The sequence below is a fragment of the Caretta caretta genome, chromosome 18 (assembly GCF_965140235.1).
Source record: "Caretta caretta isolate rCarCar2 chromosome 18, rCarCar1.hap1, whole genome shotgun sequence".
Classification (NCBI taxonomy): Eukaryota; Metazoa; Chordata; order Testudines; family Cheloniidae; genus Caretta; species Caretta caretta.
In genome coordinates, this window is record NC_134223.1 from 19212077 (window position 1) to 19227272 (window position 15196).

The 15196-nt window shown below is 46.2% G+C and overlaps 1 protein-coding gene across 2 annotated transcripts in view; it reads right to left on the reverse strand.

The window, feature by feature from the left end:
- Positions 1-2599: 2599 nt before the first annotated feature.
- The window catches only part of TTC34 (tetratricopeptide repeat domain 34), a 56693-nt gene continuing 44096 nt past the window's right edge, over positions 2600-15196 (reverse strand). For both annotated transcript variants that reach the window (XM_048825022.2, XM_075121001.1), the window contains exon 8: positions 2600-5681. In XM_048825022.2, coding sequence (XP_048680979.2) covers positions 5160-5681 — 522 coding nt within the window. In that variant the 3' untranslated portion in view covers positions 2600-5159. The remainder of the gene's footprint in view (positions 5682-15196) is intronic.

The following is a 15196-nucleotide window of genomic DNA, read 5'->3' on the forward strand; positions in this document are numbered from 1 at the left end:
CAGCTTCCAGTTAAATATAGACACTGATTCTGTAGACACAGCCTTTTGGGTAAACGCAGCTTTAAGGTGGATTGAGAGTTAACTGGTGTTCATCAACTCTACATCGGCTACATGGACCAGATTCTCTTCTTAGCTACCCCAGTGTAAATCCAGATAATTGCAGATATGTCAAGTGCAGTAGCCCTGGACTTACACCAGTGTGAGACAGAATAGAACCTAAAGTATTTAGAATGGGAGACCTATCAGAGAGTTCAGAGGGCGGACATTACAGCCACCAAATGACATCTTCTGTGGGCAGCTCCTGCTCCCAGCCACACACGGGATGAATTGGCACAGATTTCTCTTTCTATCAGTACCTCTGAGAATCACAGCTCCTCCTTAAGGGAACACACAGAACCAACCTGCCACACATTTTCCATCCAGGTGTTTGAGGAGAAGCAGAAATGATTTCCTATTAGAAAATACTAAAGGTGGAAAAGGTAGGATAATTGCAGGCCTGGTGTGGGATATCTGGGTGAGCCTTGAAGCGAGAAGAGGCTATTTCATGCTCAGTGCTACGGCAGGGCCATTCCTGGTGCACAGGGACTGCTGGCTGGGTGACGGGATTGGAAGGAAATAAGGACAAATTCTTGTTCCCCAGAGAGAGCAGGAGGGACTCCTAAGGCTCTGTTTCGGACTGCACATGGAGACCCACAGAAAACCTCTCAACACAGGGCTTGATGCGTAAACTGCACAACCCTCCTCTGTCTCCCTCCAGATAGAAATGCAGAGTGGCGTAACTTGAGCACACATTCCTGCATGCATCTGCTCTGTTGCAATTCCATTCTCCAAGCACTCCAGGGCTAGACTGTAAAACCCTTACACCCCGGTGTGGGGGAGTGCTCCCTCTGAAACCAATAGAAATCTTCCATGGCTTCAATGGGAATTGCAATGCACCCCACGGACTCATCACCATGCAGAAGAAGGGGTGCTCCAATGAAGGCCAATGGAGACTGGATTCTCAACACAGACTTTCTCCCACCAGGTTGAACTGAAAAAGAGATTTCTGAACAAATATGTACTAGTAAATCCAATTCTAGTGGCAAATACCTAATAGCAGAATGGAGATGATGTGGTGGGTGGGGGTGGGGGTGGGGGAAACCAGAATCATGGACTGGGGAGTCACTGGAATGAAGAGGGTCACAACTGACTTGCTTGCTCTCCAGAGTTCCAGGAACTGGGGAATTAAAGTGGGTCATGAGTGTGAAATTCCATTAAGCATGTAAAATGTGATGACGTTGCTAATCAAACCCTCTCACTGTGACTAATATAAAAGTTCTATTTGATATTCTAATAAATTATTTGGAAAAAAGAGGCTGTAACACAAGAATAAAGAACCAATCAAAAGCTGGGGCACAGGCAGAGATACGAGCTTTGATCACACTTGTTTAATGGGTTTGGAAAGAGGGGAGAGGAGATAAAAGAAACAAATAAAAATGCTGATGAGATTGGTTAGACCTGCTGAGAGAAGCAGTCATTCATCTGGACCATGACTAATAGACTAAGAGGTTCTTACGTAACTTTATGGTGCTTGAAGAAATGGGAGTTGTAGGGACCTAAAGACAAATTCTCCCTGGAAGTAGCTCTCTAGCAGGCAGTGGAGTTGCAGTAGGGTTGAATTTGGCCCTTCGTTTAAAGGAACACTCCAGGGTAATAGGAAAGTTCTTCTAATCATGGTGCCTAATTACGAAGAAGAGTAAATTGTTAACAGACAAAGCTAGTCTCTTGGAAAGCGGCAGCATGCAGCAGTGTGTGGTGCCTTGAACCCAAGAGACCTGGATTCTATTCCTGGCTGTGCCGGCCACGTGACACTGAGCAAGTCACTTCGCCTCTGACTGTTTTCTCTCCCACCCTTTGTCTCTTTCGACTAGATAGAGCTTGATCCTGCACCCTTAATGTCAGTGTCAAAACTTCCATGGTGCAGGACCAGACCTTCAGACAGTACGCTTTTTGGGTTAAAGGCTGTCTCTTAACACATGTTCATACAGCATCGAGCTCAATGGGGCCTCATCTCAACAGGGGCCTCTCTACATGGTACCAAGATACTGATAATTAAAGGAAGGAAGCTACAATCTTGAGTAATTACTACCTGCCCCCCCCAAATATTAAATGAATATGCTTTGACTGTGTGTTCACACCCCTTTTATGCTGTATCTATTACCCCTTTTGAGCCAAGACCATAGCCAAAGTTTGGCGCCCTGTAGGTTGCTTCCATTAGAGGGAGAAATCGATGATAGAGCCAGGCATTTCCTTTGTTGCAATCTTGTTTATTTATAAAGATTCTACGTGAAATCCTGTTTCTCTGAACCCCGTAGGAATCAAGCAGCAGGAGACAATTCCTTTCTTTGTAGTTCCAAGTTTGCCTTTCCAGTGGCATGTGTGTAACGAGTTGGTGAGTCTTAGCCTTGTTTCTAGTGGGCCATGTGCCTGTATCCCATTAAAACTGCTACTCATTATCCCCCTTTTGGGCACTCTCACAGTATTGCCATCCCCCCTCTTCAAAAAAATTCGTGAGAATGGCTTAAAATCATGAGTTTGTTTTAAATAATGCATTTTTAAAAACAGTTTTGAAACTTTTTATTAAGGCGAAGTTACAAAAAATTGACATCCTACATCATATGTTACTTAGTTGGGATCAGGTTAATATTAAAAGAAACTGGCTAAAGCTTCTGGCTCGCTATTTGCCTTCTGGCTTTTGAGCCTTTAGGCTGTGCTGAGGCCCCATTTTCATGCTTCACAGCAGCCGTGACAATGAGATGTTTACATAAAAGATGCAAGCTGAGATTCACATGGCACTGGGAGCTGGCGCTTTAAGGGAAAACACCAATTATTGTGAGGCTCGTAATAAAATTGTGAGGGTTGGCAACACACTGCCCTCAGCAGAGGGACCAAGGGCTGAACGAGCTATCCAGTTCTTTCCCTCAGCCACTCCCAAGAGGTGTGGAGTCTGAGTCTCATACAGGTTTTACACTGGAATTAATCCTGATTTACAACAGTGATAACAGAGAAAAATCTGAGCAGTGGGCTCTCAGAATGAAGTTAATACAGGCTAGGGAAACTTGGATACCTGAGTATCACTTCTGGAGAGGCCTCAAGGCCTTCATTCTTTAGGGATGCCTATGTGGCACCTTCACCTTCATTAAATTGTCTTGACAAGCAGCAAATTGCAAGCAACGGGGAACATATAGAGTGTGATTGGACAGCAGCCCTGCAAACACCATGAAAGGCGCACATTTGCGTGAGAGAGACGCGATCGGCTGACTGACACCAGTTGTTCGGGCACAGAAACAGAAGAAATATCAGTATTCTCCACAAGCCAGCCTATTCCTTTCAGCTTGCAAGTGTAGCCACCATTAGTCTAAAAAATATAATTTCATGCTTGGGAAGAAGCTGTTCTATGGCTTTTTGATGCCAATCAGGAGGAATAATTACTTCTCAATGTCTCCAGCAGTAAGTTCGTTGGAAACTGTCTTGACCTTGAAAAGGAAAAGAAACCCAACCCGACCCTCCCTGTGCTCTGAAGGTGGAAAAAACAGTTATGTCAAAAGGTTACAGTCACATTCACTGGCTGCTGGGTTGGTTCCAGGGGAGTCAATTGCGGTTTTATACTGGAATATTGTCGTTCAGTGAACAATGTAAATTCATCACAAAAGGGGTGAATTTGTTCTGATTCCCCTTCTAATCTAAATCAAAATAGTAAAGCAACTGTCTTGTTTTCCAGGATGGCTTTGAAGATTGTTTACAACAGCAGATTTTTTATTGTCCCCCTCCCCCATAATTATATTGTCCCGTTTCATGGACTCTGGTATTGGAGATGGAATAGGCCACCTGGAGTCACTGGTTACACCAGTGCAAAGTGACTATAAATCATTGCCATTCCGGGGCCCCATGTGCCACTGCTCTGCACCTTGTGTACTCACTCTAGATGCAAAGTGGATGCCGACTGGAAAGGTCTTTGTCCGGTCCATTCCCCATCCAATGCACCATTCTCTGCACTGTGTTTTCTATTTGGTCCAGTGGAATTCCATCAGCCTGTTGTGTCTTGTCTCTTAGATTGCAAGCTCTGTGGTGCAGGGGCTGTCATTTGCTATACAGTTGTACAGCCCCTAGCACAGCATGGCCCTGACCTGATTGCCCTCTAGGGAATATCACTATATAAATGTTATATAAGGATACCTGAGGCTATGGGTCTGTACCAGGGGTGGGCAAGCTACTGTCCGGGGGCCGCATCTGTGCTGCCCCCGCAGCTCCCATTGGCCCAGAACCATGAGCATTCATGACCTGCCATACAATTTCCAGATGTGGCCCTCAGGCCAAAAAGTTTGCCCACCCCAGGTCTGTGTATTGAGCGCTTTCTATGATTTTCCTGTGAACCCATGAATAAGGTACATTTTTAAATCACTTATTTTAAATCCTGCTCGTCTCTTTAGCCTACGAGCAATTGTCTGTATAAAGCATTTGTGGTCTGCTCGGTAAAGGGACTGAGCACCCCCAAACCCAGCTGTGGAGCTCCCCTTATCTCAGGATTGGGATATTGGCAAGACTGAATACCAATGAGCAACATAAAATGCATAGCAAATGTCTTCTTTGCTGCGACAGTCATAATGCTTCCATTTGACCTCCTCATTTGACATATACAGCGCAGGATCTCTTGAGACAGCTAATGAATGTTACAGGTAAAGAAAAGAATAGCAGTCAATAGTATTAATACACTAATTATTCACAAACATTGCACGCCATTTAGAATTTCCCTTCAATCTGACAGAAGACTATGTGCTAGCCAGAATTAATCTTCAGACTATCCAGAGAAAATACCTGCTCCATAAGAAAATCTTAAATTTTAATAAATGTGTCAAAAATAATTGAAAAAGATACTGGATATTGAAGTTTGCACTCCTTTCCTTTACTTGAATTTCTTGGTCAGTTTTGCTCTAATGTTTGTAACTTGCTCTGAAACCCTTGATTTTGCTGTACACAGTACAGAGTTCATCTTGTGCCATGCAAAAGATACTCAGAACATTAATTGGATGGTGCTGTATATGGTAAACTTCTAACCCTCTCCTTTGTTCTCACATAAACAAAAACCATAGCCAATGGATCACGGGGCAAAACAGAACAGATTAATGAACGCTGCACCCGGACGCCTCTCGTTTAATTCTTGTTTTTAGTTTCTTGAGTTCATTATTGTTTTTGTCAATTATGAGACCGTAATCCACAGTTCTCCAGGCCTCTTCATAATGGGGAATTTCAAAATAATGTTGTGCAATTTGGTGAAATGTTTGGGCCAAAATTTTCCTACCGGGGCCATTAGTGATGCTGCACAAGGCCAGGGACTGGTCTAGTTGCAATGCCTGAATGTACTCTTTAACTGCGGCTTCTGCTTCTGCAAGTGATAAGAGTATCTGACCCTTTGAGCAGTAATCCTCCACTTGAGCTCTTAGGCCATGAGACTCGTGTTTCTGGATCACCTTGTCCACATCCTTTAAAGCCTGGCCATATTCCTTCAGGTGCATTAGGCAGGCAGCACGTTGCCGAAGGTATTGTGGATTATTGTTGCTTGTTAAGATAGCCAGGGAGTAATAATTTAGAGCCGTCTCATAGTGATGGTCCTTAATCAATGCATTTCCTTCCTGGGCTGCTACCTATGGACAGAGAAAGTACTGGTAATTATTCCTTTAAAAATGAGCCAAACAAGTAGCATTTCAGCTATTATACACATCCATCCGTCTTTGCACGCTGTGTTGTTTCCCCTCTCTAATACGTTTATAGTTGAAGTTCTGCTTCCTGCCTTTGATAGAGTCTGTTCTACACATGAGTTAGTCTCAGCACGAAGGCTTTTCTCCTGAGCACTTTCAGTGCTGACCCATTTCTCAGTTCCTTTGATACTATCCCTAACTTTAAAGCTCTGATTCAGCAAGATGCCTGAATTAAGCCTATGAGTAATCTCACTGCAGTCATTGGGAATACTCACATGCTTAGAGTCTGCTAGCTTCTTCCTTAGCTTTGTACATCACAGTCCTTTGAGCCATATCTCCTCCACAAGGCCCTGATCCACAAAAGTATTTAAGCACATGCTTAACTACATCCCTATTCATCTAAGCACTCAAGCCGGTCTTAAAGGCAAACACCAGATGCACATGGGCTGGGAGAGAACATGGGTATAATCATATTCAAATATCAACGTGGAAGTCCCAATCATATTCAAATGTAAACCTGAAAGGAATTTTGGTCTTGGCAGCCATTCCCCTATGGAACAGGGTCAGCTGCCTGCTCAGCACAACCTTGGGGCCAGACGTCACTCTGCAGGACTCTGCCTCTGTTCCCCTCTTCAGGGCCCCTTAATAACTCAGTCCAGAGGGAAGTTAAACATTCCTCTCCTGGGGTCCCGTTTCTTTGGTCCTTCCACACTGACCTTCCTGGCCCCAACCCCAGTTCAGCGTCTCTATCCCCTCCAGTGGGAGTCCTGAGCCCTTCTTCCCAGAGCTGGGTCCTCACCAACAGTCACTCCCAGGCACTTCCAGGCTGGAGTTCAGCCTCCAGGCTCTGACTTTCCAACTCCCCTCGTGTCAGCATCTTCTCTGAAGGAGCCTTTCTGCAATTTCCTGAACCCCCCTCCTTCTCCTGCCATCTTCCTGCTGCCCTTTACAGGGGAAATCCCTTAATCCTCTATCAGGCCCCATCAAGGTGAAGCACACGTGGGCTGAAGCTCTTCCTTCTGTGACGAGGATTGGCTGGCCGCTGGCCTCCAGTCCTTAGGGGGAAGCCACCTTGTTACCCCCTAAAACAAACCTTTACAGAGCGTGTGTTACTAAAGAGGTTAAATGATGCGTTATTTTCATCCAGGTTATTAAAACACTTTGTTTTTCTGTGCCTTGTTTACCCATCTGTAAAACAGGAACAATACTGACCAGTGTCACATGGGTATAGGGGTTCATTAATATTTGTAAAGGTGCTTAATGTCTTTCCTACAAAACTAAACCAGACAAAGCACTAGAAAGTCCCTCATGCAAAAGTCGTATAGACTATGATGGAAAAGGACCACATTAGATTTATAGAAATTGTTGTAAACCATAGAATTGAACAGAGCGTGGTAATTTATCCATGGGTTTTTTGACTGCTTTTATAGAAACGATAGCAGGGGACTTTTTTGTGTCTGTTAAGGTCTATAGAGTGCTGGGGGGAAAAAAATGACAGAAAAGTTGTAATTTTTCATTATATGGACTTTCTCATAACGGCTAGATTAGACCTCAGCAGTCTTGTCGATCTCTAACTTCAAAGATTCTATGGAAAGACTAATCAATAATATGTAAAAATGGACCTAAGCTTGCAGTTCTTGATCACTGGAGAAAGTTATTAAAAATATCAGGGTATGTCCACAGTGGAACGCCTCCCGTCTGAGACAGCAAGTCTCAGAGCCCAGCTCAGCTGACTCAGGCTCATGTGGCTTGTGCTATGGGGCTAAAATTACTGTGTAGACATTCCCACTTGGGCTGAAGCTTGGGCTCTGGAACCGGCAAGAGGGGTGGGTCTCGGAGCCCAGGCTCCAACCCGACCGGGAACATCTACACTGCTATTTTTGGTGAGCCTGAGTCAGTTCGCCCAGGCTCTGAGACTTGCTGCCACCAAGTTATTTTTTGCAGTGTAGACACACCTTCAGTTTTGTTCCCTAGAGGCATCATGCATGATTTTCAAGGATTCTAACAGGTTGTGTCCATGTAATCTTTCCAGGAAAGTATCTTTATTCTCTTCATTCTCGGATGAGCTTTTGGCGGTTACTGTGAGCTGTTTGTCACCCGCGGCTGACAACGATAATTACCTAGTTGGTATTTTCTTCCTGCCCCTTGGCGAAGACACTTTCCTGGAGTCTCTGTCTATAGTAGCAGCGCAAAGGGTCTGTAAATCTCTCAGGAGGGCTGTCCCATGGGAGTTCTGAAAAGTTTAGCCTGAGATTCAGGGAATTTCACAGACTCTATTCCAAACATCTGCTGATAACCCTATGCTTTTCTTTGGGAAAGAACATGAGCTTAGTTACTTTGGGTTTTGGTAAAATTTCCAATGGCATTTGAAAACTATTAATGGAAGAGTGTCTGGAAATGCAGTCTTGTATCTCTAGCTCTATTATTTGTTCAAATCCAATCTGGCCTGGTCATAGGCGTCGACTTTCTAATGTGCCAGGGGGTGCTCCCCCCGGCTCCGTCCCAGACCCTGCCTCCACTCCACCCCTTACCCCAAGGCCCACCGCCGCCCTGCCTCTTCCTGCCCCATTCCGCCCCCTCCCCTGAGCATGTCCTGCCATCGCTCCTCCTCCCTCCCCCCAGCACCTTCTGCACCTTGCGGAACAGCTGATTGCAGTGGGCAGGATGTGCTGGGGGAGAGAGGGAGGTGCCGATGGAGAGGTGGGGAGGGGCTGCTTTGCTCCCTCGGAGTCAGTGCCTATGGGCCTGGTAGTGACCACAAGCTGCTACCTAAGATATATTGAGAGACAGCTTTCCAATGGTGAAATGATGAGCTACATGCCTATGTATCAGTTTGGTTGTGGGAGCAGAGAGGGTCATGCATAACTTGGTATTGTGCAATTTTGCAAGTTTTCTCCAGGGACAAGAACCCTGCTACCCAGGGTCTGATGGGTATGACTCTGTAGTAACAAAATAAATAAGCACTTTGCCATTGACTTCAATGAATGCAGAATCAGGAGCTATTTTGGGGATGTGTACTTTTGCTATTTTTTTCTCAGTATGTTCCTTCTGAAGTCCAGTTTCCTCTTTTTAAACTGCTATGTGCAGAAATGATTCATAGATTCATAGATATTAAGGTCAGAAGGGACCACTACGATCATCTAGTCTGACCTCCTGCACAATGCAGGCCACAGAATCTCACCCACCCACTCCTGCGAAAAACCTCTCACCTATGTCTGAGCTATTGAAGTCCTCAAATCGTGGTTTAAAGACTTCAAGTAGCAGAGAATCCTCCAGCGAGTGACCCGTGCCCCATACTACAGAGGAAGGTGAAAAACCTCCAGGGCCTCTTCCAATCTGCCCTGGAGGAAAATTCCTTCCCGACCCCAAATATGGCAATCAGCTAAACCCTGAGCATATGGGCAAGATTCACCAGCCAGATACCCAGGAAAGAATTCCCAGAAACCCCTTTAATGGAGGAAACAAACCACGAAACTCAGACTGAGCTGTCTCTTCATGGAAACAATTTGCTCCTCTCTGTTTAAAGTGTGGTTGTGCTCTGGAAGATGACTGTATAAAAATGACTCCCTTTTAGTCAATTGCTCTGTGCCCTAGGTGTAGACAGAGTTGAATGCTCTCAGATTAGGGATAATAAAAAAGTGTGCTACTTTTTACTTCTGTTCACATTGCAGAGCCAGCCCAGCAATAGAATGAGCTGAATTATTATCTGATTCACACACCGTCAACAGGTGGAGGCCCAGCTGGAAGGCCAAATTCTAGCTTCTTTCACACATTGAAGATAATGGGGCTGCACAGATTCAACTGAGGATAAAATCCAATCTGCAGAATCTTTGTCATGAGTGATGATGCATGAAGCGGAAAGACCCTTGACTCTTAGATCCTCAGTTGCATTTTAAGTCTGGTAGTGAGAAACCCCTTCAACACACAAAATGTCATTGAGAGATGATTAACATTGAAGCTCATCATGCCACATTTACCTAGTCACTTTTGGGACAGCTCCCACAAGACAGAGAACAAACAGATCTTCCGAGAACTGTTTGGATTTTGCTGTTTTCATCTGCTCTCAGATGGTTTGCATAAAGATATTTAAGTTGTTCCTGCGCATTATGTCCCTGTCACAGTTTCAGGGCAACTGCACCTGTAGTCCTCCTCCATGGTCCATCAAGGGCAGTCCCTTTAGGCATCCAGCTCTCAGCAGCACCACTCTTAGGTGGATGCCAATGTCACACTCCCTCCTGACCAGGGATTTTAAGTCTACATAGCTGCCTGTCTTGCACTCTGTTATCCCCAACAAGCCAGTCTTCCTGAAAAGGCCAGCACCTGCACTTTGCTTTCCCTCCCAGGGCAATGGCCAGTGTGTCACCCGCAGTTACAAGTTACCACACAACTCCTTCTAAGCAAGCACATTTATTATGAAGGTAAAAGCATCATAGAGAAAGCATATAAAAGATAATAAAGAACCTACACACATGCTAAAACCTTAACAGAGGTCAACCACCAGCTCCAACCTGGGGTTATGGTAGATTTTAGTCCCTCAAAACCCAGAACTGGGTTTTCCTGGTGGTTACCAATTCATCCATCTTAAATCCAGAACCAGAACAAAGACTGGGCAGATCCAGCCATTTCTTTATACAGCTCAGGCCTTTGATCTTGGTTTTCTCTAACAGGTAATCAGCAGACAATGACTCTCTCCACCGAGCATAGCTTCAAACATCTGGGTTTTTGCATAACTGGAGTTGGGGAATTTGCATTCACCTTTCCCCAGAGATTCCCCAGGAAATCCACTTAATACTTATTGTCCCAAAAGTCCACACTTGTCAGGCCCGTTTTCAGTATAGTCTTTGGAACTTAATACAATAAGGTCTTGCAAGGATATGGCCGGAAACTGCCATATCTGTCAGAGTACCAATTCTGCTGGCTCATTGTTTTCATTCAGCTATCTGCCGTGCTCTACCTGATGCAAAACATGGCAAATAATTCTGAAGCAACCATGTTAAGAGCACAAAGGGGGAATCTCTATGTAAACACCCAGGTCTTCGTAGCAAAGATGGAGCTAGACTGAAAATGAAAGATTCCGGTTTCAGGGAAAATTAGTCATCTGATGGCTTTGCTAACCATTATTCTTGAGTGCAAGTTAGCGATGAGCCCTTGTCAAAAGGAAACAACAACAACAAACAAACAAAAAACCCCACAACCCAACACCACGACTCAGAAGGCTGAAAGAGCCAAATAATTTTTCAGGTTCAGAAAGATCAATAAGGAAAGTTCCATTAGAACTGTGTGCCTCTCATGCATTTCTCATTACTGCTAATACTAATAAATGAAGCAGTGCTTTTACATGCTGTAGCAGAGGGAATGCTTAAGTCATAAACAACACTATCACAAACGTTAAGTCTTAGGCAAGGCTCAGCTAACAGCATGTAAGCCCTGGATGGCTGGTTTCATTTGTATCATCATGAATAGACGCAGATGTTTTAGCCCGTGTCAAAAGGCTGGCAGTTGGAGAAAGCATGTAGCCTTGACAAGTGCGACTGATGAGCAAACCTTCCAAACTGTGGAAGATTTCAAAAGTTATGTCACAGCGCTTCTTGATATGATACAATTATTTCTTCAATGACCCATTTGTTTTCAGACTGGGTGAAGGTTGGCTGGCTTTGACCATTCTGAAAACATGTGGCCTCTCTGGGTGAGGTTGCTTCCTGATGAGTTTCTCTGAAATTTCTATCAATGGCTCCACCTGCAGAATCTTTCTGTGGAAGATGGATGTGCTCAGCTTGTCACAGGAAGCCCTGGGCCCTGTCTTAGGCCTGATGCAGGAAAGACTTTAGCCCTGGTCTACACTAGGACTTTAGGTCGAATTTAGCAGCATTAAATCGATGTAAACCTGCACCCGTCCACACAATGAAGCCCTTTATTTTGACTTAAAGGGCTCTTAAAATAGATTTCCTTACTCCACCCCTGACAAGTGGATTAGCGGTTAAATCGACGTTGCCGGCTCGAATTTGGGGTACTGTGGACACAATTCGATGGTATTGGCCTCCGGGAGCTATCCCAGAGTGCTCTATTATGACCGCTCTGGATAGCACTCTCAACTCAGATGCACTGGCCAGGTAGACAGGAAAAGAACCGCGAACTTTTGAATCTCATTTCCTGTTTGGCCAGCGTGGAAAGCTGCAGGTGACCATGCAGAGCTCATCAGCACAGGTGACCATGATGGAGTCCCAGAATCGCAAAAGAGCTCCAGCATGGACCTAACGGGAGGTACGGGATCTGATCGCTGTTTGGGGAGAGGAATCCGTGCTATCAGAACTCCGTTCCAGTTTTCGAAATGCCAAAACCTTTGTGAAAATCTCCCAGGGCATGAAGGACAGAGGCCATAACAGGGACCCGAAGCAGTGCTGCGTGAAACTGAAGGAGCTGAGGCAAGCCTACCAGAAAACCAGAGAGGCGAACAGCCGCTCTGGGTCAGAGCCCCAAACATGCAGCTTCTATGATGAGCTGCATGCCATTTTAGGGGGTTCAGCCACCACTACCCCAGCCGTGTTGTTTGACTCCTTCAATGGAGATGGAGGCAATACGGAAGCAGGTTTTGGGGACGAAGAAGATGATGATGAGGAGGAGGTTGTAGATAGCTCACAGCAAGCAAGCAGAGAAACCGGTTTTCCCGACAGCCAGGAACTGTTTCTCACCCTGGACCTGGAGCCAGTACCCCCCGAACCCACCCAAGGCTGCCTCCTGGACCCAGCAGGCGGAGAAGGGACCTCTGGTGAGTGTACCTTTTAAGATACTATATATGGTTTAAAAGCAAGCATGTGAAAGGATTACTTTGCCCTGGCATTTGCGGTTCTCCTAGATGTAGTCCTAAAGCCTTTGCAAAAGGTTTCTGGGGAGGGCAGCCTTATTGCGTCCTTCATGGTAGGACACTTTACCACTCCAGGCCAGTAACACGTACTCGGGAATCATTGTAGAACAAAGCATTGCAGTGTATGTTTGCTGGCATTCAAACAACATCCGTTCTTTATCTCTCTGTGTTATCCTCAGGAGAGTGAGATATAATTCATGGTCACCTGGTTGAAATAGAGTGCTTTTCTTCAGGGGACACTCAGAGGAGCCCATTCCTGCTGGGCTGTTTGCCTTTGGCTAAACAGAAATGTTCCCCGCTGTTAGCCGCAGGGAGGGGGGAAGGTTGAGGGGGTAGTCACGCGGTGGGAGGAGGCAAAATGCGACCTTGTAACGAAAGCACATGTGCTATGTATGTAATGTTAACAGCAAGGTTTACCCTGAAAGAGTGTAGCCACTGTTTTATAAAATGTGTCTTTTTAAATACCGCTGTCCCTTTTTTTTTCTCCACCAGCTGCATGTGTTTCAATGATCACAGGATCTTCTCCTTCCCAGAGGCTAGTGAAGCTTAGAGAGAAAAAAAAACGCACTCGCGATGAAATGTTCTCCGAGCTCATGCTGTCCTCCCACACTGACAGAGCACAGACGAATGCGTGGAGGCAAATAATGTCAGAGTGCAGGAAAGCACAAAATGACCGGGAGGAGAGGTGGCGGGCTGAAGACAGGGCTGAAGCTCAAATGTGGCAGCAGCGTGATGAGAGGAGGCAGGATTCAATGCTGAGGCTGCTGCAGGACCAAACCAGTATGCTCCAGTGTATGGTTGAGCTGCAGCAAAGGCAGCTGGAGCACAGACTGCCACTGCAGCCCCTCTGTAACCAACCGCCCTCCTCCCCAAGTTCCATAGCCTCCACACCCAGACGCCCAAGAACGCGGTGGGGGGGCCTCCGGCCAACCAGCCACTCCACCACAGAGGATTGCCCCAAAAAAAGAAGGCTGTCATTCAATAAATTTTAAAGTTGTAAACTTTTAAAGTGCTGTGCGGCATTTTCCTTCCCTCCTCCACCACCTCTCCTGGGCTACCTTGGTAGTCATCCCCCTATTTGTGTGATGAATGAATAAAGAATGCATGAATGTGAAGCAACAATGACTTTATTGCCTCTGCAAGCGGTGATTGAAGGGAGGAGGGGCGGGTGGTTAGCTTACAGGGAAGTAGAGTGAACCAAGGGGCGGGGGGTTTCATCAAGGAGAAACAAACAGAACTTTCACACCGTAGCCTGGCCAGTCATTAAACTGGTTTTCAAAGCTTCTCTGATGCGTACCGCGCCCTCCTGTGCTCTTCTAACCGCCCTGGTGTCTGGCTGCGTGTAACCAGCAGCTAGGCGATTTGCCTCAACCTCCCACCCCGCCATAAACGTCTCCCCCTTACTCTCACAGATATTGTGGAGCACACAGCAAGCAGTAATAACAGTGGGAATATTGGTTTCGCTGAGGTCTAAACGAGTCAGTAAACTGCGCCAGCGCGCCTTTAAACGTCCAAATGCACATTCTACCACCATTCTGCACTTGCTCAGCCTGTAGTTGAACAGCTCCTGACTACTGTCCAGGCTGCCTGTGTACGGCTTCATGAGCCATGGCATTAAGGGGTAGGCTGGGTCCCCAAGGATACATATAGGCATTTCAACATCCCCAGCAGTTATTTTCTGGTCTGGGAATAAAGTCCCTTCCTGCAGCTTTTGACACAGACCAGAGTTCCTGAAGATGTGAGCGTCATGTACCTTTCCCGGCCATCCCATGTTAATGTTGGTGAAACGTCCCTTGTGATCCACCAGAGCTTGCAGCACTATCGAAAAGTACCCCTTGCGGTTTATGTACTCGGTGGCTTGGTGCTCCGGTGCCAAGATAGGGATATGGGTTCCGTCTATAGCCCCACCACAGTTAGGGAATCCCATTGCAGCAAAGCCATCCACTATGACCTGCACATTTCCCAGGGTCACTACCCTTGATATCAGCAGATCTTTGATTGCGTGGGCTACTTGCATCACAGTAGCCCCCACAGTAGATTTGCCCACTCCAAATTGATTCCCAACTGACCGGTAGCTGTCTGGCATTGCAAGCTTCCACAGGGCTATCGCCACTCGCTTCTCAACTGTGAGGGCTGCTCTCATCTTGGTATTCATGCGCCTCAGGGCAGGGGAAAGCAAGTCACAAAGTTCCATGAAAGTGCCCTTATGCATGCGAAAGTTTCGCAGCCACTGGGAATTGTCCCAGACCTGCAACACTATGCGGTCCCACCAGTCTGTGCTTGTTTCCCGAGCCCAGAATCGGCGTTCCACAGCATGAACCTGCCCCATTAGCACCATGATGCATGTACTGGCAGGGCCCATGCTTTCAGAGAAATCTGTGTCCATGTCCTGATCACTCATGTGACCGCGCTGACGTCGCCTCCTCGCCCGGTATCGCTTTGCCAGGTTCTGGTGCTGCATATACTGCTGGATAATGCACGTGGTGTTTAATGTGCTCCTAATTGCCAAAGTGAGCTGAGCGGCCTCCATGCTTGCCTTGGTATGGCGTCCGCACAGAAAAAAGGCGCGGAACGATTGTCTGCCGTTGCTCTGACGGAG